Raw genomic sequence first — 25,216 nt, 5'->3', positions numbered from 1 at the left:
GTGCACACATGGTATGTGTTATAAATTATAATAACTTATTATTATAACTTATAGTTATAAAAATTACGTTAACATAATAATTTATGTTTAATAAATTAATATACCTAATAGATATTTTATAATTATAGATGTATAGATAGCTTTTTATTTTATCTATGCTTTATTTTAAGTATAAGAAGAACTTCATACTAATATTATAAATATTTAAAATTAATAAAAAAAATGTTTTATTATCATTAAAAAAATATCAGTCTAACGTTATTATGTATCTATAATTCATTTGAGTACCTATAGAAGTATTATAAGAGTATATTATCTTAATATTTAGTCGTAAAGGTGTATTACCGAGTCAAATATCAATGCAAAAAGTCATAAATCGACATTAATATTATAAACTTATTTTGATACATGATAATATAAACGGTGTTTACTAGTTGTGGTCAAAATCAAAAAGGTTAGGTAGCTTACATTATGTTATAAGGTTAGGTACTCAATAAACTTGTTCAACTTGTGTCAAAATATAATGTTGTATATTGTAGACAGTCGTCGGTATTATTATTTTACTTAGGTAGGAATATTTTTAACAATTAAGATATTAGGTTAGGTCAAGCCTGGGAAGCTAAATGTGCTGAGGCGACAATAATATTTTGTATATAACGTCGCCGTAAGCGCAGGCACGAGAGGTCGGGTCGTTGTGGAGTGTCGCTCGGCGAGGGCGCGGGTACGACGACCGTCCGTATGGCGGTCGTAATACGGGCTAGGCGATCCGAATTAGTTTAAGTGTTTTATTTATGTTAATTTTTAATAAAAAGTTTTTCCGACCCCCAAAAATTATTTGTTCTGTTTGAGTAGTCACGCAATTTGCCGTACTCCTTGAATCCAATCTTTAACCGGTTAATTTATGGTCGTTGAGGATTTCAGGTTTTAACGGTAAAGGTAATCTTACGTTATTGTATTCTTTTCAATCCAATCTGTAACCGGTTAATTCATGGTCGTTGAGGATTGAAAAGTCTTAGCAGTAAAGTAACGATATCGACTTTTGAGAGCCAAACTGTAACCGGTTAATTTATGGTCTTTTGGCGCCTCAAACGTCGGTAGAGGTATATCACTTGAAAAGTGCATATACGACAATAATATAATATGTGCAATACTGTAATATTAATAATAATGATTTTAAAATTTAAAATTTTATATTTACAAATTTGAAAGAAATCGATTTCAGATATTTAAGTCAATTAATTTCATCTTCTTCGTAATATTGTAATTGTTGCGCTAGAAAATGCTCTTTCTCGATTGAAATTGTATTAACACTGGTAATTACTGGGTTTTATCAATTCATTTTCAAATAATTATTCGTTTGAATTTAATTTAAAGCGTCAAGAAATATATAAATATTAGAGTGAGAATGGTAAAACATGCTATTGAGCTTTGAGTGAAAACTTGCAAATGCATTGGTTGTTCGTGTTACGGAAGACGAACATTCAGCCCATAATGACAGAGGATATTCGAATCTTCCCTTACATACACTTCTAAAATATAGTCTGTAAATGTAGTCTATTTTGAATTATTAGGTGGAAGAAGATTCCCAATATTTGTGTGACAAAATAATCGTCAACTTTATCTGGTCGTAGAAAAGGAAGTCCAAAAAAAATTTCAAATATTCAGAAATTGCCCCCGTTTTCATATACGCTTTTGCTAGACCTAATGATTGCATTTTACGAACCATGTTTGCCTTAGGTGGAAACGGCATACTATCAAATTTGTAGTGGGCCACACATCTTTAATTGCTATTTCGATAACCCGTTTGAAGTCTATTTGGGATATAGTCACACAAACGATCTTTGAGATAATTTAGTACGATCTTGTACAGTTGTACGCATTATGGCATTTACTAGGCAATAACGAAAGAAACAATGGCACGTATGAGCTGTATCTGTTTTTATATCTATTAATTACAAAAAGTTGCTTAAAAAGAAAAAGACAACTTGAAAAAGTACCATCCGAGTTCATCTAAATCGTAAAACATTTTATATTGTTCTGGAATCATTTACAAAAATTCATTTTTCATTATTTTTCGTTTGTATTTTATTAATTACGTCAGGAAGCATTACATGGAATTGCGGAAAGTCAAGTGGTACCTTGGATAAATATTCATAAGTGCAGTATGCGTAATTTTCCTAATCAATGTAACGTTATTTGAGTCTAGTACACTTAGTACTGTATTTGACATCTTAGAATGAATAATTTTGGAAGGGCGCTCACTCTACTGCTCTAGTGCTCTACTGCCTTACGTTTAACACTGTTACAAACCTTTTGCCGTAACATTGATTGAGGATCATCTGGTTCATAATTATGTGTTGTATTCTGTTCACAAATGGCACAATTAACATCGTATTTTATAGCCGCATTACATGTTTTTTTACAACATACCCAACGTTGTACGTCATTAACTAACGTACGTGAAATTTATAATTATTAACAACTCGTAATGATTTTAATATTTTATTCAACATAGTTTTAGAACTCATTTTTACCGCATCAAAAGACGTAGACACAATGAAAGCCATATTCAATTTTCCATTGATGTCCATACGATATCCTCATTTTCAAATACTATTAAATTGGCAGTATAAACAGTCTATATGAGGTTAACGTCTTAAAAGTAAGCACCTATAATATGAGAACCCCTGGTTAAATAAATATTTAACAATTTATGAAGCCAATTCAATGGTAGCCATTTAGGGTACGCCTGGAGGCAACTCGTATTTATTTGGAACTTGGAACTAACGGAAGGAAATTCGTTTAAAAATTATAGACCTTTTTGAATAGGCAACTAGTGTGCGTCCGTATTATTGTGGTAAGTATTAATAATATATTATACATGCATGTTTATTTAAATACTAATGACTATAGCCAACATTCGTATAGGTAATATAAAATATAAAAATATGATTATTGATTATTACCTAATTAATTTATATAATATTTGATACGAGAATAATAACAACGATAACAATGTAATGTTGAGTACTTAACACGCGAGCATACCTTTTGCGTCCCAAATTATTATTAGAAAGTGAGTTGCGTCCCTCAAAAAAGATTCATAAAAGTTCACAGCTTATTTTTGTCCCGGTATGCCTTTTTTATGAACTAATTGCGTCCCGATTATATTGATATAATGGATATCAAAATGTTACTAGAAAAAATACATTAGTGTTTATTTTCATTTAATAGAAGTATAAGTAATAAGTAAATTTGGTATACAATTGTAAATAATATAAAAATCGTATGTTTTCCATTTTGTCTTGATAATTATAATTTTGTCAATTCAAATAGTTGAGTGAAGTTGCTCCCCCCCTCCACATTGCCATTTAGACTCCAAACCTTCACCAATATTTTGGAACTTATTAGGAATTAATTGGAACCGGGATTTAAGAATTTGGAACTTCATATTTTTCCCGGGAAAAAATGTTTTTCAGTTGGGGGGCAGCCCCCTCCCCACGTTGTCGCATCAAATTCATACCTTCACCAATATTTTGGAACTTTGAAGTGAAGTTTAGCAACCTTCTTGAAAAAACTAACAACATCATTTCTTACCAACTTTACTAGGATACATCCCAGTAGAGGATGCCCTCTGCATTTGTTGTAACATTTTGGAAGTCTGAAATATATTAGCATAAATGCTTTATAATTTGGATTTAAGTTTAGATATTTATATTTATTTTGTAGTAGCTGCAAAATATATACTATATTTTGTTTCCAAACTTCTAAATTAATGTATTTATGGTCGGTCCAAAATTATTTTTTACTTTGAGAAACTGTGAGTATTCTTATAAAGAATATAATTTATACCATAGGGGTGCGCAGACATCATTTTATTTCTGGTATAGCCTGTAATACAAATAAAATTAAACCACATAATATACAATATAAAGTGATCTTAAAATAAAATGCTAAAATAATATATTAAAAGAAAAGAAAAATGTTAGTTTGTATAATTTAATAAAATATTAGGAATATAAATGTTTATGCATAATACTAAGCGTGTCTCGCATGATAGTAAACCTCATTTTTTTTAGTTTTATTAATTTTGTTTTGTAAAAGTCTCTGAGCAGAGGCAGTAGGTTACATATGCCCCAAAACTAAAATTTAATTAGTATGAGAATATATAATATGAAATTGCTACTTTCATACTAAACGATGATATTGCAACAAGTTTCTCCGAAATTTTAGCAGCTTGTATAATATTTTTAACACTACCAGTAAATATCAAAACCACTGAAAAGTCCTTTTCAAAATTAAAAATTATAAACAATTGTTCAAGAAATGCATGTTCCCGAATTGACCTTCAAACAGTGTTATACTCAATATAGAAAAAAACCTCAGTTCAAAGTTAAAAACCGACAGATTAATTAAAAACTTTACAAACCTGAAAGCTAGGAGGATGAAATTTGTTTTGACTATTATTGTTGCCGCCGCAACATAACATTATTACCATTTACTATACATTTATACATAAGGATTAGGGCGCTCTCACACGCACACACGCACATTACAAACACATCATTATTATTATTATTTATCTGTTATTTTTGTATTTCCAATTTTTGTGTCAGCTATGAGTTATATTATAATATGCTAATTAGGCTAAAATTATGCGCGACGCGTTAAAGCCCGTCGGGTCGTCGGTTCATCGGCTCGCGAGAAAATACACGGCCGCCCGAAAATATAGTCAGTTCAGCACCACGACAATACGTACGATGTCGTTGTCGACGAAATAAAATAATAGAGTTTTGGCTTTTTCATATTGTGAGGGCGCTAATTGCCCCCAATAGCAGTGCAATAATACTTTAAATTGTATACGCTAATCGTCATTTTTTTATTATATCTTATTATTATATTTGTATGTTATATTTTTATTGCCATAGTCGTGTGCGCTAATCGCCGCATCCCACGAGATACATAATATGTGCATTTGTATTACGTGTTAATTTTTTATATTGTGCTATATTGTATTATTATTAAGGTACAGGTTGCTGCCTACTATTGTTGTTTAACTATTGTTATTTAGTTGGTTGTGCCAGAGCGGCAGTTGTTATTTATTCTATATCTTATATTTTGTTTTTTATCCTTTATTTGTGTCACTGTGATTTATTTAAATCACCACACATATTATTAAATATTATTTTTTACTGTTGGACCAGCAATGTCAATATTATCGATATATACTTATTATTATTGTATAGCAAGCCAGAAGGGCTGCTAATGCCATTTTTGATCATTTGATCATTTTATAAATTTATTATACGAAAGTTATCCGTTATACCATTGTTACCATTTATTATTTACACACAAACACATACACGCATACACTATACACATATAACACATCATTACGTAGCTCATCAGTATTTGCTCGGCGACCCCGTCCACTGCCGATCGAGCTATTTTCATCACTACTCATTTACATAAATCACCGGGCTCCTAATCATATAAACACTCGGGCTTTTAGATAATACATTTTGGTGACCGAGTCCACGACTTACTATTATTCGTACTCGGCCCACACAATATTATAGTTTTACCATGTCTAGGTAACTGTTGTACTTATAATAATACTTATAGGACCAGTTTAAAAATGTGGAATTACAACAAAATGAACAATGCCTATGTACTATTTTTTTTTTTAATAATGGGCATTAAATAGTTCTAAGCTTTAGCCATAAGGCTAAGAAATTCAAGTTGCAGCAGTGTGGAATGTGTATATTATATTAGTTAGATAATTACTACGAACTAGATCAAAGTCGGACTTAACATTTTTTCGTCGCTAGGCATTACAACGCTGGTGCCCCGTAACCAGAAAAAATAATCCATCAATAAAAAAAGTATACATTATCATAATCAAAAACACAACTTTTATTTGTTTAGAAATTGTTTAAATAAAGATTAAAATAATACTAAAACGTTATGATAATAATGTATGCAGGTATACGTCATGTACCAAGTAAACAAATAACGAAACAAATTAATATTAACAATAAGTCAATACGTGATAGGTATTAATAATTTTGTTAAGTAAAAAGTATTATTTTTTAAAAATGTATGTTATTATTATGACCACTATATTTACTTGGCATGTTTAAAATATGAGTACCACCTACCTACTGTAAATCACTTACCACAATAAAATTCACAATTGAAAAATATTGGTAAATCTTTAATCTAAGTTTTAACTTATAGTCAAAGTATAGTTACTCCGTACTCGGGTAATATTGTTTACTGCTCATAGTTGTCTTAATGACTTAATAATAATAATACTTATATAATAATTTATTATATTTCAATCAGAGTGTTGATGATGCGAGTACACTTATTGTAATCGATTGTATATTTGTACGATATTCAAACAGGGAACATCGTCGTTTCCCAGGCGTAACTCAAACCCTGCTCTTTGAACTAGTTAATATAAATAATGAATTTAAAACGACAGTAATAACTTTGAATTACTTGTAAAATAATTTTCCAATTAAGTTTTATAAATTAATAAATACCTAATGATGTTTGTTATTGTTTCTACGGTCGTTTAATTCGAGTGTCATCAAAACTGTATTTGCATTGCTAATAATGTTTACCATAAGAGAATTATTATTTTTAAATAAATTTTAGTTTTGGTAAAAAACTTAATCGAAATGACGACTGTTTTCCACCTATCCTTAAGGCCTATTTTAACTGTATCCAAGTGTATAGGTTTAATTGATATTTCGTATACCCTGGAACCAACTGGATTATTGGATCGGAATATAAAATCAACAATTCCCGCATTTCTAGAAACAGCACGGACCATTGTGTTATTGATATGCACTTTGACATATTTTTATCAGTTAGATCAAGAATTTCATATACTTCAAATGATATATATAGTTAAATTTTGGTTCATCGTCGTCGCAGCTAGAATATCAACAATATGGATAATCAAGTATCTACCTATTTTTTCACGATCATTTTGAAAAGTAATATGTAGACACCTCATAAAATAATTAGGTTGCATAATTTACCAGAAACACCTTCAAAATTAAAAATAAATGCGTTCATTCTTACATGCATTAATCACACAAAATAATAGTGATAAATCATTTGAGGTTTATTACTTAAATATTTTCATAATATTAGAACATAATTATTGTTTATTATTTGCTAGCATTCAGTAGTATTAAACAGAAATATAAAATATTTCAGTTAGACATATTATATTTTCAATTATTAGGGCAGTGACTCAAATTGTCGTTAGAACAAATTGACAAATATGTGTGTGAAGTTGCCCCCCCCCCCCAACTTTGTTTGATAAATTCGAAAAATATGCTAATATTTTGCAAATGAATTGCATTTTTTAGAATTTGTTAATCAATATTTTTTTTTTTTTTGATGAATTTTACATATGATTTAATATTAAATTTAAGAGCAATACTAAAAATCATTATAGCATGGGTATTATTAACATACATGTATAAATTATTTTTTTTTAGTTAAAATGTTTCATTGGCTTTAAAATCAAAATATAAAATATCATAATATTTTAATGATTAATTGCAAAATTTTGAAATCACTAAGTAATTATTTACAATTAAATTGCAATATATTGATATATTTTTCGAATTTATCAAACAAAGTTGGGGGGGGGGGGGGGTAAACTTCATACATATAACATTAGTTTTTGCTATTTTTTGTTTCAGATTTATAAATGGCATTATCGAGTTTGATCGAAAAATTTCACCTCTTTCAATAAATTTGATAACTCCCCATCGTTCATGGACAAAAGAGCATTGGGAAATTATTATTATTTCGTTATGCGTCTACTTCATTGTATTAAAAATAATACATTTTTATTTTTGGCCCATTCAGATAAAAAATATATTATTATTGGCAAACCATACAATATTCACTATACCATATGCTATAGATTTCGCAGTGACGATATCTTCGTGTTTCTTTCTTCAAAACTTGTATATCAGATTTCAGATGTTAAACGATTTTTGGAAATGTCTTCCTACCGACTTAGTTGATGTTTCAGGCCAATGGACACACATCGAAATAGTGGAGTTTATGGAAAATATGAGGCTGTTACACTCAGAACTCTGCGAATTGTTGAAAATGTTTACACTTGGTTATGGTCCATTGCTTTTGGGCTTCTTCACATTCAGCTATATCAGTTTGCTTATCACTGTTTATTATATTATCAACAAGGATATTTTCTTAACCTCATCAAATGTCTGGGAACTAATATTACCACTGATGGTCCACGGACAAATTGTCATGTTTTTGATGTCTATTATCGTTTTTGTTTCATTTATAAACGAGAAGGTAACTCAAAGTGCTATTCAGTCTGTTCGCCTTCATATTTTCGTTAATTATGTATTTATTTATATTCACAGTTTTATGTTTTACCTATACATATAATATATATAATATTTTAAAATACTTACAACTTAGGTTCTATATTACATTTAGTATACAAATTATACAAAAAAATACTCGGAGTGATGATAATGTCATTTAACTTATGTAGGTACTGTGATAGAACTAATTTTTTTTTCTTAACTACAAAACTAAACATAGACAATCACATTTAAAAAAAGTATTTTTAAATTATTTTTACAGAGAATGGAGATGATATCATATCTAAGGTTATACCGAATTTCAAATTTACACTTGCACAAAAAACGACAGGTAAAATATATTTATAGTTTTATTAATAGTATTTATTTTTAGTTTTTACTGTAAAAACTACATGAGATACATTTCCTTTTTTTTATAATTTAAATGTTTCAATATTCAGATCAAAATGTTCATGAATCAAATATCTATATGTGATTCAGACAAAATTTCGGCATTTGGATTTTTCAATATCAATTTAAATGTTGTCACATCAGTAAGTAAGCTTTGGTATATTTTGTAAACCAATCATAATAGTAGGTACTATAAATTATAATTGTTAATTATGTAGCACATACTTGATATTTAAACTACTATAACTTGGTTTTTTTAAGAGTTTTCTTTTTCTCTCTCTGATTTGCTTCGAATCACCCTTTCTCTTAGTTTCAATTTTTAACAGCAAATAGCTAAGTAAATATTACAAAATCACCCAACAACACACAGCTAAAAATAAAAAATAAGTATAAAATTTACTTTTATGATTTAAAAACGTTCACTGAATTGTATACCTACCTTTAGTCATCATGCTAGTAACCCATAAATAATATTATATTTTATTATTATATACAATATATTAATATAATATTTTTTGTTGAATAGTATATAATATTAGGTAATATTAAGTGAATACTTGCTAGCTATACGTGGATATAGTACTCAATTAGTTTAATAAACGTCAGATTTAGTTATAAATAGGGAGTCAATTTAAATGCAATACAAAACAAGAAAAATGCCTCAAAAAAGTTAGATGTAATGTGTGCATAGATTAAAAAAATGCCCAAATAAATTAAAAGTTAATTTAAATGAATATAAAATTAAATTTTAATTTGTTGTATTTTGTGTTTCATTATAGCAATAGATAATCAGATGCTATTGAATATTTTCAAATAAAAAGCTTCGACAGTTATCAGCAAGTATTTTTTTGTAGCTGAAGTCATAGATCATAGGAGTAAACATAATACGTAATAAAATTAAAAATATTAGTAAACAAAATTGTTGGTATTTATTTATTCAATGTTTTTTTTTAAGTTTTTATAAAATTGTATTTGTACTTATAATATTTAGAAAAAAATAACTTTAAACCATAAAAATATATAAAAATGACAAAAAATGTTCAAAAAAATTTGAAAAAACATACATGATGTGGAAAATAAAGCTTCCTCTCATAACTCTTAAAATATTTGTTCATTGTTTTGTGTACTATAAATACAATTTAGTTACTTAGTTTCTAAATTAATTATAATAAAGATTTAATGGTTACTAGGTAGTTAAAGAAAATTAAAAAATTAAGCTATATTAAAACATTAAAATACTTAAGAATTAAAAATAATTAAAATTAAAATTAATTAATTTGAAGTCTTTCATAAAGATGAAAAAATAACTTATTAATTTAACATTTTATTAAATACGATTTTGGGTTTTTAGTTTGTTTGAATTTTGAGTACCTAAATAATAAGTATTTGTTGCTTAGTTTTTATTGTTTTTATTTGTTTGCAGATACTCATTTTGTTGATTAGTGGAATGATCACATTAATACAGATGAAAGATCACCCAATGATTTTAAAATTCAACAATGACACTATATCCTACTTGGCAAAAATATTTACTACAAAATTCAATTAATTCCAATTGAAAATTATCTTCCCTTGTAGCAAAGTAGCTTGTTTCTGTACAGTATTTATAAATTAGTTAAAGATACAATTATAAATTACATAATAATTAACATAAAAACATATATATAGTGAAGAAAGTAAATTTATTAGTAATTGATGATTCAGACGATTTAGAAAATTAAAATAGTAATTGTAATTAAATAAAAGTAAAGTTATATAATATTACTTGCACACTAATAAAATATAAATATACATTGATCTTATATTTGTATTTACTTACAATTTAACGAATATTCAAGAGCACAATTTTTTATAATCAGTACCTATTGTATACCCCACACTACTAAACGTCTATACATACTATTTTATAAACGTGGTTAGGGTACCTAATAATAGCCTACATATTTTGTTTTTCACGAGTACCAGCTAGGACATAGGGTAGGTAATCGTAATTAGTAAATTCACAATCATACACTAATAACCAGTATCACAAAGCTTGTGTTGTGCCTATATCCCAGCAAACACTAAGACATCTCTGAGACGTCTAATATACTTTATCCAAATATGTTGGTGACGTCTATTTGATGTCTAAATAAATATGACATATGTCTAAAATATGTCTATATGCAACAATTTTTTGGGTCTACACCTAACGGATATTAGACATCTAAGAGTTGACATCTACATACATCTATTACTGAAACGTCAAAGAGATGCATATTACTACAACCAACAAATATCTTAGACTCATATCTGACGTCTAAATGGAGTTAACATAGATGTTAGAATTGGTTATTATGCAACACTATTTTGGGTCTATTTCTGACATCTATAAGACATCTAAAGAGTTGACATAATGACATCTACATAACATCTAAATAGATTTGTCAGGTGTCTAGAAAATTAGTCCATATGCTGCAGTTTTGTGGGACTACTGCAGTTGACTGAAATTACATTTCTGTGAGTTGCTATAAAATATTAATCAAATAATGTTCAAAAATTAATTCAAAACTACCTACAATGTTTATTAAAATATTATAACCATATATATTAATGACAATAATAAAGATGCATTATTTAAAAATAATTATATGAAAAAAATACTAAAAATATTTTTGTATTAAATAATGATAGTTAACAACTAATTATATTGAGATCATTACAATTAATCGTCACTATGGACATTTGGGTCAATTATATTATTTTATTCTTATACTTTATGAGAAACAATATAAAAATATAATTTTGAAGTCATTTTATAAATTATAAATACCTGATATCGTGAATAAAAATAAAAATATAAGTTATAATCAGTCAGTATCGTAATGTCAATCAATTCTAGTGAGTAAAAATATTAGGTATATTATTATTATTTTATTAGGTACATTATTATTATTATATTAAGTATATCAAATGAAGGTACTTAAAAGTCAATAAAATATAATATGTATAAAATTATTGTCTACAATTAAAACTATTTTTATTTTTCTTAAGTTCCCTGTTGGATATTCGTGTGGATGCCTATCCTAATCAAATTCTTATTCTAATCTTGACATTGTGCTCTGTTCCATTTTTATGAAAAGTCAATGTTACATCTATTTTAACAAACACAATTATTTATAAAATTCATAATTCAATTGGAAAATGTTTTCAATAAATTACTCACCAATTATTATATGGTAAATGGTTGACTCTTTAAAAGGATTTTTCAAGTTATTTTTACTGTCAAAATTATAGTGCGTTGCCCATTCATCAGTGAAAAGGGTTTGAAGCATTGATGTAACTGAATCACTTAAGTTAGCAGAACACTCACATTGCCGTAATCTGGTTTTCTATATAATCAATAAGTTATTGATAAAAGTAAAGCTATTTATTACACATATTTTATTACCATTAAATGATATGATGCTGAATCTTTTAATTTTTCTTCCATTTCCACAACATCAGAAAGGTTCCTAAGAGGAAAATTACAAAACACATTTCTAAACTTCTCTTGGACACCAGTATTGCAATCTTTTAAAGTTGATTTGTTCTGTTTTAAAACATCTTGGAGTTGACAATTTGTATAGTGACTGGACTTCAACTGTTTTTCCATTAAAATGTCAATTCTTGATAAAACACCTATTTCTTAAACAATAATAATATACATGATACATAATATTATAATAATAAGGCATTACAGCTGTAGTATAGTTGTTAAGATTTTACATGATTCATTAGTCACCATTCCAACATTATTACTAACTGCAGGAGAGTGACAATGCATTAATATGTTACTTGCATTTGTTGGAGTATTGGTTAAAAGTTCAATTCCAGACATGTCATTATTGTCCTCTGCATTTGACACTAAAATAATATGAAAGGTTTAGTAAATTATGAGAATACTTGGACTATGTCAATGTATTTAAATTAGGAAGTATAAACATACTTGATAAACCATTACTTCCAAACATATCTTCACTATTATGAATTGATTCAACTTTCACAAATATTTAAATTAAATATATTAAAAAATAATTAAATATAGGTAGTTTTTTTTGGTTACATTATATATTCAATGTTATACCTGTAGGATTGGTTAATGTTTTTTCAGTTGAATGATGATGTGGGTCAAATACATTTATAGCGATTTTGATACCTAAAAGGTTTATTTAACAATATTATGCATATTTAAAAAGTGTTGGTATAACTATTTATTTTAATCAATAAATGTTGTTACTATATTATTTTTCAATACAAAACTAGTAAGTATAAGCATACTTGATGAACCATTACTGCTCAAAACATTTCTTCTCAATTATGTATTGATTCAACTTCTAAAAATATTTAAATTAAATATATTAAAAAGTGATTAAATATAATTAGTAGTTTTTTTTTTTTTGGTATCATCATACAATATTAAATTTTTATTACTTTTGATATCTAAAATGTCTATGCATATTTAAAAAATGTATATCTTTGTTTTAATCAATAAATTAATTCATTACTATTTTTTTTTTTTGTCCATGTTGGTTGATTTGGAATTGCCTTCATAAGAGATACTTGGTCATCTGGTAAGTTACCATCTAATAAGGAAAAAAAGCTTTAAATTTTGTATTTTTTTCTTTTACCTCGACCCCTTGTTTTGTCATTGGTTGTTTCACCACAATAGCTTGACTCCTCTTCAAATCTTTTAAATTTTTTTCTGACCATTTCGTAGTTACCTAAAATCATGGACACATTATAAACATTAATGGTTATTAATTATATGTAATTAAAAATCGAATTTAATTTTCAATAAATCTGTATAAAATTAACTTGAAATTAACACGTTCAATATGTTGAAAAAGTAACTAATTCAGATGAAAATTAGTTCTAAAAAAAGTAACCAGTTAGGTATTTTAATATTAGTTAATATTAGCTTGATTTGAATTTTTAAATCATTAATGCCCAGCCTCGGTGTTCATAGTATAATCACCAAAATTCCACAACGCATAGGGTTGAACATTATTTATGACGTAGCGTTTTTATTATTTGGATAACATGAATACATTTAAAGTTATCAGTTTGAGAACATTAAGTTTTTTATTTTTTATTATTAAAAATTATTGGTTAGTGGTATGCGACCAATGAAGAAAAGTTTAAATAAAAAAATTAAAGACTTGCTCAGTATAGATTAAAAAAAGGATGAATATTAGAAAAACAATTAAAAGATATCAACTTATATTTTTTTTATTAATGGTCGATTAATTATTTATGATTTTTAATTTAAGGTCAATTCAAAAATAACAACTTTAAAATAATTAAAAGAAAAACACTAAGTAATTATTTCAATATTTACAATGTTACTGTAAATGAATCACTATGTCATAAATTAAATTATTGCATCAGGTAAAATAAAAAATTCTAGTGGACATAGATATTAAGAGAATTTGTCACTTATGTAGGTATATACTTTTAAACACAAGGTATATAATTATTATCAAAGTTATGATTCATTTAGACACAAGTACACAACAGATAATAATAAGTATAAAGACAGCATTTAAATATATTTTCTAGATCACGTACTACATAGAAATTTTTTAATTAATAAAATTACTCACACTTTCTAGTGTTAAAGTTAAAACAATTCACCGTTATTTATCTATAAGCAAGACTGGTTGTGGATTAGACACAATATTATTTATGCTTCTAGAAAATAAATTAACATCAACGAATGATTGAAATAAACCCCAGCATTTTAGTATTTGATGATATTTTAAAAAAGAAAGTGAAGATGTAAGCACTCCTTATTGTGGGGAAAAATCTGATCACTCATTGGTTTTTTTTTGTTAGAAAGTTTAGGTTGTAGTTTGCCTTATTTGTATCTAGAAGAAATGTTAAGGGTTATTCTATCATTAACAATTATTGCTATTTATAAATTATCTTTAACTTTCTAAACGGTTAAATTAATTCATAGGTACTGTATTAGCCCAACTGATTATTAAAGCAGTTATGCTAATAAATAATGTAAGTGCAAAAGTAGATGATGTATGACGGTGCAGTGGCCATCAGGAACCTATGGTATTTCGGAGTCATTGGTCAAATAAATAAAATAAATAATGTGAACAATTTTTTTTTACATCCATCTGAAAAATATATTTCCTATCTGATGCGCCCCTTTTTAAGAAAAATGTGTACAAAACCCCCTTTATGATAAAAAAATCCTTTAGATCGAAAAATGATTAATCATTGGTAAATTGCATTTATTAAAAGAAAACATATTAATCCAATGAAAAACATAAATTTCACCTTACTTCAATATACAAATATTATATTGTAATTATTTTTTGTTTACATAATATTGGTCCAGAGAATAATTTGATAGTAAGCTGGTACAATTATATTTATGTTGATCAAATTGACAAACAACAATCGGCACTTATATTTGATAAGTTATTTAATAGGTCTGTGATATGTATACTACACAGGAATTCAAAATACAAATAGATTTAATTTAATCTATTTGTATTTGATATGAAGTACCAAAAATTGTTTAATTGGGGTTTTAGTGTTTCAATGGAAAGGGGGATTAAATATTATACTTGCCTTTGATGAATCTTCACGTGCATATAAAATTAAATATTTAAAAAGGCTATTGGATTCTTTTATAAAAGAATATATCGTTGGGAAGTAGATGTCATTTTTACTAAATATATTACATTAGTACATAATATAATATAGTTTCAACAAGAGGTAATTGAGTCTCTTGTTAATTTAAGTCTCTCTAATTTATGGTTATTTATTTTGTCAAATTATAAAACATATAGTAATAATACATAATATTACTTGTGAAATTTGTTTGTCAGCATTTAAAGAATATAAAAATAATAACTGTTAAAAACAATGAAAAGTTTCTCATATTTTGTATTTTTTAAGGGACCAAATCAACGAGGCACCGCCAACTAATGTTAAGTCAAGAAGAGGATTAATTTTACCCAATAGTAAAATATTTTAATTTATAATAGGTTTAGAGGAAGCATTAAAAAAAAGTTTGGTAGCTATGATGTATTTCCAAAACTGTTGATTTTTCTTAGAAAACAACCTACATTAAATTCACTTATATTTACATGCCCTAGTTACAAAAATGAAATGTTGCTATTTATAATTAGTCATTATATTACTATGAGAATGAATAAAAATGAGACAGCATTCACATAGGTATATCCAACCAAAAGCATTTGGAAGACACTACACCCCTTTGTGTCGTCTCTAACTTACCAATGTACAACATAGCAGGGTTTTGCAGGGGATATAACCACTAAGTTTTGGACTATGACAATATTTAATATATCTATATTGTCTTTTATTAGGGATCTTCTAAACAATTTGGGTTGTAAAATTGCATGTATATGAAATTGTTACCCATATACTCATAAATCGTAATGATGAAATAATAATTATCAATATAATACATATAATTAAATTATATAAAAATGCTGTTATCCTAGGGTGCTATTGTATACAATATGACATGTACAAAGGTAATATAATCTGTAAAAGTTATATTAGTATTATAGGTATGTAACTGCATTACTTATATTACTGTATATTACATGAAAAATAACCAACTATAGATGTTTAATTAAACAAATCTTACACACTGATGATTAATGGTAATTATATTATTATGTTTAAACTGTAAATTACAAATTATAATCAATACTGATACAAAAAATACTAAAAATATTCTTTTACAACTTTAACTATTCTTTTATAGTACTTTTAAGCTATTAATCTGCTAATTAATTTTTACTAAATACTAAAATCCTAATACCCTTAATATATAAATTACTTTTATAAAATATCGATAATAAAAATTTTTTTTAATTTTAACTAAAATAAAGTTTAACAACATCTTATCATTGTAAATGATATACTTAAATTTAGATATTTATTTATATTAAGTATCTATAGTCCATAAATAAAATTTAACGAAACCCATTATATACTTATTTATAAACCACATCTTGATTTAATATAATTTATAAAAATAAACTAATAAAATAAATGTTATAATATATTTTTGATGGCGATAAATGAATTATTTAAAATAAGTAAAATTAGATTATCAATTAACAAACAGATTAATCTAATAAGGCTAAAATACCACCAAATATTTTTAATTTAGGGAACAACTATTAATTGTTTAGTAAATTAATTAAACATTTTATAATAGGGCATCTAATCCTATTTTTAAATACAATTTACTAGAATAAAATAATTATAATAATAAACCTTAATTAAATTTTATTTTATTTTATTCAAAAAATTAAATTTTACATATATTTAAATACTAATAACCAAACTATTTTATTTGTATATTATGTTTAACCGCAACTGCTGGCACATATTTAGTTTATACTTAAATTAATAATTAAATATACATTACTTTAATATTTAACACAGAGAATTATTAAAGTATCATAATATAAAAATACGCATTATTACAGTTATTAAATAGAAGTAAAAAAAAAAAAAATAATATTTCAAAATTACTAATTTCAAAATTTTAATAAATATAGTCCTTATATTCTTTCTTCAGTATGTCTAAATGTATGTTTTTTTAAATAACCACTTGAAGAGTATTCTTTACCACAGATATAACATAAAAATGGCTTTTCTCCTGTGTGCTTTCTTTTATGAGCTTTTAAATTTGAGCTATGAGAAAAGTTTTGTTTACAGATGTTGCAATTATACGGTTTTTCCCCCGTGTGTATTCTTATATGTGTTACACAATTTGAATGATGAGAAAACTTTTTGTAGCAAATTCCACACATATATGGTTTTTCGCCGGTGTGTATTCTGGTATGTATTACACAACTTGAAAGATATGAAAATGTTTTTTCACAGAAACCACATTTATAATATTTAAAGTTTGATCTCTTGTCCAAGGTTAGACTTCTCATGAATTCAGGATGATGGCTAAAAAAAAAATTCCTAAATTAAAATATAAAGGACAATGACGACTGCATATTATTATCTACTATCTAGATCAGAGTTTTTCAAAATATGGGTCTTGAAACTCGCGGTTACGATTACTGTTATTTTAGCCTAAATTGATACCTCTATAATGTATAATAATAATGTTAAGTCTAATTAGTATAATAGAATGTATGATAGAATTTTTTTTTAGCAGGGGGTCACATACTCATTAAAGATTAAATTTATGGGTCGCTATTTCAAAAAGTTTAGGAAACACTGATATAGAGAACAGTTTGAATTATTGCATTCTGCTAGCATAACATACATGTGGTGTAAACATTTTTTGCAAGTAGGTACTTGAAGGGTATTTAGAAAGTAAATTAAGCAGTGATTATTAAAAATTATTTTTATGAGTTTATATTAATAAGTAGTTCTATTACTCTGTAATTTAAGACATTTCTATTATGTTTAATTATGTATTTATCAATTAGTTAATTTAGATCTGTTCATTAGAAATTGAATTGAGAGTTGTTTTTATATTAGCGGATACAATTTAAACAAAGTTTGTATAGCCCAAGATATTATTGATTAGTTTAACAATTGTTACATCATTACTTATATTTTATAAACATAATATACAAAATAGGTACATACTATATATATATGTATATATTATATATCTTATAAGAATATTATGTACAATGTAGCAAATTGTATGCTATAGATATATTGGTAGATAAATTTAACTGCAAAATGAAGGAATTAATCAATAGTGCGATTAAAGTTACTACAATCTCAAAAAGTAAATTTAATAAAATCAATGCAATAAAAATATGGACTTATCTCAACTAAAAATAGACTTACAATTTATGAAAAAAAAAATTAAACCCCTTTTTGATTTAAAGCTTAAACAACATTATATCAAATATAGAAACTTTTTAAACCTATTGATTAAAAAAGCTAGTTGTTTATATTACAGTAACCAATTTTTTTGTCTAAAAGCAATATGAAAACCACATGGAAATGTATAAATGAAACTTCATATTTTACTAAGAAAAAAGAACATACAATAAACAGCATAAACAGTAATATTTCAAATATTCCTTTAACTAACAAATCTAACATTTTAAATTAATTAAATGATTATATATTAATGTTGGAAAAAATATTTCTGATGAGTTATATACTAATGGTTATAATAAATTAAATTGGAATGAATTAAATAAAAATGTCCATATAAATGATTCTTTATACCTTGATCCAATAACCCCTTTTGAAGTTTCTAATTTTGTTCAGAATTCCTGAAAATTTTTCTTATTTTACAAATGATTTGTCAACTTTTTTCTTAAAAATACGGATTATACAATTTCTATATAATTATCTATTATTTTTAATTTTTCAATTGTTTCTGGCAAATATCATTCTACATATAATTATGCTATTATTGTACTATTATTCGGCCTCTTTCCAAATCAGGTGACAAAAAACTATGTGGTAACTACAGACACATTGCATTAACTTTGACCATCTCTAAAATGTTTGAAAAATGAATTAAAAAAAGATTAATGATGTTTCTAATCATGCATTTGCTAAATCAATATTTTTTCCGTTCTAATATGTCAACCACAGACCCATTAGTTAAAACCTAACATTTTATTTATAATAATTTATATAAGAATTCTAAATTGTTGGGTATCTTTCTTGACTTTAAAAAAGCGTTTGATAGTGCATGTGTTCTTTATAAAAAAAATTGATAACTGTTGCATAAGAAGTAATGCTCTTAATTGTAATTAATTTTTTTATTTCTAAGGGAAGTGACAACAAGTTCGACTAGAAGGAACTCTGAGTAATGTAAATACTAATAGTTTTTCAGTGTCTCAAGGTACTGTTCTTGGCCCAATATTATTTATCATTTATATTAATGGACTATTAAATTTAAACCTAAATTATTATGCTGATGATATGTTTGTACTTGTAAAAAATAAAGATTATAATGAATTGTTTAAAGAATCGAATATATGCCTTGATTTGATTAAGAATTGGTGTGATGATAATAATCTTTAATTTAACTTAAGTAAATGAAATATGTAATTTTTAATATTTCTAACTGTAGAAGTAGGTACGTCAAATAGTTTTGATGCTGACTTATGTACCTATACATTCAAATTATTGTAAATATTTAAATTCACCGTGTAATTGTATTACTCTAGAGAGAGTTTATAGTATTAAATACCTACTTAGGTATTATTTTTGACCACAGACTAAAATTTGTGGATCATATTTTTTCTGTCAATAACTCAATACGAAAATTATTTTATACATTTTAAATATTATGTAATATATTAGATCTAAAAACCTTTCTTAGCTTTAGCACTTTCAGTTTACTTGTATGGTTCTTTGGTCTGTGGCTGTACATACTCCAGCCATATTATTGTATTATGTACAACTATAAATTCTTTAATACAATTTATTTTAAATAAACCAAGATTTTTTTCTATAAATGTACTAACTAAATACAAATCTTAATTTTCAAACTTTTAGGCTATCACTGAATGACAAACTTTATTAAATATGTATAAAGTATAGACCATCATTAAGGAATATCAACCATCACTCATATCAACAAGATTAAAAAATAATAACAACCTGAATGTTCTTTTGAATAAAACTAATTTTGGTAATCAAAGCCCTATTATTAAAGGTGGTGTTTTCTTAAATGTATTTTTTTTATTCATTTTATTCAATGTAAAAAGCATGTAGTTAGTGTTATATCTTAGATATATTTTTTTTGTTTTATATAATTTTTCATATTTAAATTTGTTTAGTTTATTGTGATATTGTTTACATTTTGTTATATTTATTATTATAATAAAATGGAACTCAACTCATCCGCATTCAAGTTTTTAACTTATAGGATAAGTTGCAACTTATTGAATTTTATACAGGTAATTTAAAATTATGTTAATTTATTGTTGTTGCAATAAACTATTATTATATTACAATATTGGGGTATGAGTCTATGCATCTATCATATGGTAGTATGGTATCCATTCTCGACATGTTATATTGAAAAAATCGAAACTATAAAAAATATTAAATAATGAAAATAACTATGATATAATTGATATTCAAAATATGCTTAATCTCAGTCAATTATCTATTCGTCCAAAAAAGCTGACATATTCTTCCTCTCTAAATTAATTAACTTAAAAATTACATACTCCTCTCTCTTAGAACGTATTTTTTTCAATGTTCCTCAATATTATTCACGAAGTAGTCCTACTTTCTTTATCAAAACCCACCATACTAATTATGGGTATAATAATCCTTTAGAAAGGACTTTGAGGTTGGGTAATGAATCCGCACTTGATTTCTTTCATTTGTAAGTATCCATCATATTTTTTTTAGTTAACTGAAATTCTTAAATATTAAAACTTTTTAAATTACTTCTTAACTAATCATATTATTATTTAATTTTGTAGAATGTATAGGTATGTATGTATATAATTCTGTACTGAAGCCATCTTTGGCGTTTATCTATATAAATAAATAAATTATTATTATTATTATTATAGTTATTGAATTAGCCAGAATAAGAAAACTGTACAGTGAGATTTAGCTTATTTATTGTTGAATATCAAATGTCTAACACGAAGGCTCATAAAACATGTGTTTGACTTTTAAAGTGTATTTTTTTTTTTTTTAAATATAGGAAAACTGGGAAAACTTGTATTTCATTTTCAAATCTTAGATATACATAACATTTTTCTTATGGATTTCTAATTTAAAATATTTTGCAAATTTTGGTGATTTTGAAGAATTTTTAATAATTCTTATTTTAAACGTTCCAAGAACTTTATTATGGATTTATAAGCACCTTTTTTAATTTGAAGTGACAACTTATGAGAAATCTTATATTACATTTTATTTCAAACAAATATTTATTTATTGATGTTTAAAAAAACATAAACTAATATAAATCAATATTATTAAGTGCCTAGAAATGGTTATAAAATTATCAAAATATTTCGAAAATGTTATAATGTATATTGAAAGTGTCAATATAAATATTCAGTGAAAATGTATACACGAATATCTATGGTTGTTTTTTTTAGATTTACACTAAAAACTAAAATGATTTTTATGAAACAGTTTTGCATAAAATCTCAGTTTTCCCATAGTTGTTTGTTTACTTTTTCTGATGCTTTTGAAAACAACTGGGCAATTTTTAACTTTTCATATGATTTATTATTATTTATTATACTAATAATGGTTAATATATTACAGTATGGACCATAATAAGTAAAAGTACTAAAAATAAAATTAGAATGGTCAAATATTTTTAAAATAATGTATAACTATATATTTATTAATTATAATTTAGAATATACTAAAAGATTTATAAAAATCAAATTAAAAACGAGAACATAAAAAAGAAACATGCAAGCCTATGTTAAATCTTTTTTTTAAATGAAACCTAACGCTAAAAAAAAAAATCCAAAAACTCAATCATCTATTCTTGTATTAGGTATATTTTATTGTTCCTATAAAATATAGATATTTATTTTAGTGTAGGTACCTATTTAACTAGTTATTTCTATTTTCTATATTACGGTTTGGCATAGTTTTCAATTATTAAATTCTGATTTTAACTAAGTTTTTACTTATTTTTATGTTTCTGTAACAGTTTTGTTATATTTTTTATTTGAAGTGTTAAAAAAATAGGTAACTTTTAAATTAACATTAAGACCATAGTAACATAAAATAAGAAATTAAAATAACTTAGTTAACTTGTCCACATTTTGTACTATGTAAATGTTTGTATACAAGAAGGTATACAACTATTTCCATATTGTTTAATAGAATTCATTAAATACATCATTATAATATTTTTAATTGGAAAACAGAGACTTACACAAATATGCTTAATACAGAACCTAATATTTTTACATGAATAAGGAAAAGAAAAAAAGATAGTGGATTATGAATTTTGCTTATTAAATTTAAAAAAAAAAAGAAGAACACTATAGGAATGTATGTTGTAATATTATGATAAATTAATTCTTAAAAAAAATACCTACCTATAGGTTCATAGATAAAAAACCCATTGTTAAAATATGGCATTAAGACAAAAATAACATTATTAAATTTCAAATTGCACTATAATACATACTTTATTATATCTAATATAATTCTTACCTTTCTAGACTATCCTTTTGCACTGTCGTGTATATATACTCTTGTTTTATAGTTATAATGCGTATATAAGGACCCCTAAAAGAAATTACAAAAACATTAATTCATTATAATTCATTATTATGTAAGTAACTACTGTTTAAATTAGATACAATGTAAAAATTAAGTACCTAATAGGTATATCAATGATTAAAACTTATAATTTTAAAAAATGAAATAAAGTTTTATAATGTTTTATTAATTATTTATTTTTGCTTACTCTGAATTCATCTCGCAATCATTAGCAATTGTTGGTATTGGTTCCATAATGAACTCTTTGCTGAAGAAGTCCGATAGAATATGGAGATTATAAAAAGACCGCTGAAAAAGTGAAAATTATTAATCATCATTAGGTTCTCTATAAATCACGGATGAATACATTTAAGTTTGGTTTTTAGAATTGTTACTGAGTCGGTTATTCATATTATAACATATTAGTCGTATACCAAAATATAATACATATAAAGGCGGGTTTCCACTACATACGCGAGCGCATCCGTGCATACAAATCATTTGCTATGATTGGTTGTTTAGGGTAGGTTACCACACGATTACCCACATTACCATGTTGTTGGGCATAGCTGAACATTTTTCGTGTACACGGCACAAGCATAACCCGCCTTAAAATTGAAGGAGATACCTATCAAAAGTAAGGTTATCAATAATAATATGTCTACCAAATACGCCCAAATACATATAAAGTGTACGTGTAGATGTATGCGAGCATGTGTTTGTGTTGGTTGTGTTGTGGATCTCTGGATCCATAATGTAAACCACATGACATGATTGAATTACCAAAATAATTTGCTTGTCCATATTATTATTTTATTATTAAAACATTATTACTATACGCTACGCTACCTATCTACGCTACGTCAAGTACTTACAGAAAGATGAGAGTATATGACCGTCAAAAAGTTCTGTTTACACTTCATTGTTGTTTATAATACACACCTTTATTTTCATAGATAATATATCTATTATCTATGATTATTTTCCAGATTTCAAAAAATGATTTTAATCACAAGTCTGACCGGAGAACAAGTGCCGCCATTCCCCAACCGGGCATGGCAGAAACCTACGGGTGCCCAATAGAAATTCTGCCAAACACAAACACACACATGTATGATGCGAGAAAAAAAATCGCAATTCTAACGATAAAAAATATCCGAACATGATATATTATCGTATTCTGTCTAACGAGGAATCAGTTAAGTAATTTGTATAATAACAATAGTAAATTGAGTATGTGTTATGTGTACTTACTTTGTAGAAATGGAAACCAAAACGTGTTATTCGAATAGTGTGTCGTGTAAGACAGACTCCGACGATCAGACGCTACCGTTGTAGCCTGCACAACAAAAACTCGACTGCTGAAATACCGGTATCTACTGGTTAAAAAAAATTAAAATGACAACACCACCCCCCGATCGTCTCCCCACTACCCCACCAATACACATTTGTCCGCAAACCGGTCCGGGTTGGACGGCCGTAGAGTGAACCCATAGACCTATAAAAGAATGGACCGCGCATAGAGAGAGATACGTGAATCAAAGATATGTGCGAGAGAGAAAGGGCTATGTTTTAAATACCAAATACGATATAAGCAAAAATATATTAATTAGTCTTTGAAATATTTTATTTTCGTGCCATTACATAATATTATTATTATTGAACTATTGAAGTAGTTCTATTTCTGTATACCAGTATACCTGTATTATTTTGGGCAGTATTATATTTTAATCTAGTATGTCTGTAATCTGTGAATATTTCAAGATTAAGTTACTTACTAGTTACTACCACTATAATTATTATATTATACGCTATATTATATTATTATAAATTATAATGTATATTATCACAAAAGTAAGTAAAAATGGTGCTTTATTGTTTAGTTATTAATAATAGTTTATTTAAAAATTAACATTTTATGAACTTAGTCAATATATTTTTTAGTTTCATTACAAATAACTAAGTGTAACAAATAATTTATTTTACAATAGTGATAGTTGCTTAAAAATTTAACTCAATACAATAATATTTTGAAACAAAGTATTAATGCATAATAATGTATTAATATAATATAACCAATTATATTTCAAAAGTTATTGACTACTTATTGAGAATATCATATTATAATATATAATGTATATAACCTAACCTAACCGTTCTCCACGCCATGCCAATGTAAGGAGATAGTATCATGAAGGTTG

The 25,216-nt window shown here is 26.0% G+C and overlaps 3 protein-coding genes across 3 annotated transcripts; 1 reads left to right on the top strand and 2 right to left on the bottom strand.

Annotated features, from left to right (window-relative positions):
• Positions 1 to 8,656: 8,656 nt before the first annotated feature.
• Positions 8,657 to 10,373, top strand: LOC111039502. The gene is made up of 3 exons (XM_022323035.1): positions 8,657 to 8,724; positions 8,834 to 8,926; positions 10,207 to 10,373. Exons 1-3 carry the CDS (start codon positions 8,659 to 8,661, stop codon positions 10,330 to 10,332), a joined length of 285 nt encoding a protein of 94 aa, XP_022178727.1. The 5' UTR covers positions 8,657 to 8,658; the 3' UTR covers positions 10,333 to 10,373.
• A 1,385-nt stretch (positions 10,374 to 11,758) lies between these two features.
• On the bottom strand, positions 11,759 to 12,417 carry LOC111039494. The gene is made up of 3 exons (XM_022323031.1): positions 12,214 to 12,417; positions 11,989 to 12,154; positions 11,759 to 11,917 (listed from the first exon to the last, which is right to left on the bottom strand). Exons 1-3 carry the CDS (start codon positions 12,415 to 12,417, stop codon positions 11,853 to 11,855), a joined length of 435 nt encoding a protein of 144 aa, XP_022178723.1. The 3' UTR covers positions 11,759 to 11,852.
• Positions 12,418 to 17,351: 4,934 nt separating this feature from the next.
• On the bottom strand, positions 17,352 to 24,572 carry LOC111039497 (zinc finger protein 271-like). The gene is made up of 5 exons (XM_022323033.1): positions 24,270 to 24,572; positions 23,490 to 23,643; positions 23,224 to 23,324; positions 22,968 to 23,042; positions 17,352 to 17,768 (listed from the first exon to the last, which is right to left on the bottom strand). The coding sequence occupies exons 2-5, from the start codon at positions 23,514 to 23,516 to the stop codon at positions 17,372 to 17,374; spliced, it is 600 nt and encodes a 199-aa protein (XP_022178725.1). The 5' UTR covers positions 23,517 to 23,643; positions 24,270 to 24,572; the 3' UTR covers positions 17,352 to 17,371.
• Positions 24,573 to 25,216: the final 644 nt, after the last annotated feature.

The sequence above is a fragment of the Myzus persicae genome, unplaced genomic scaffold (assembly GCF_001856785.1).
Source record: "Myzus persicae strain clone G006 unplaced genomic scaffold, MPER_G0061.0, whole genome shotgun sequence".
Lineage (NCBI taxonomy): Eukaryota > Metazoa > Arthropoda > Insecta > Hemiptera > Aphididae > Myzus > Myzus persicae.
The sequence above is the reverse complement of the archived record's forward strand: the minus strand, read 5'-3'. Positions and strand labels throughout refer to the sequence as shown.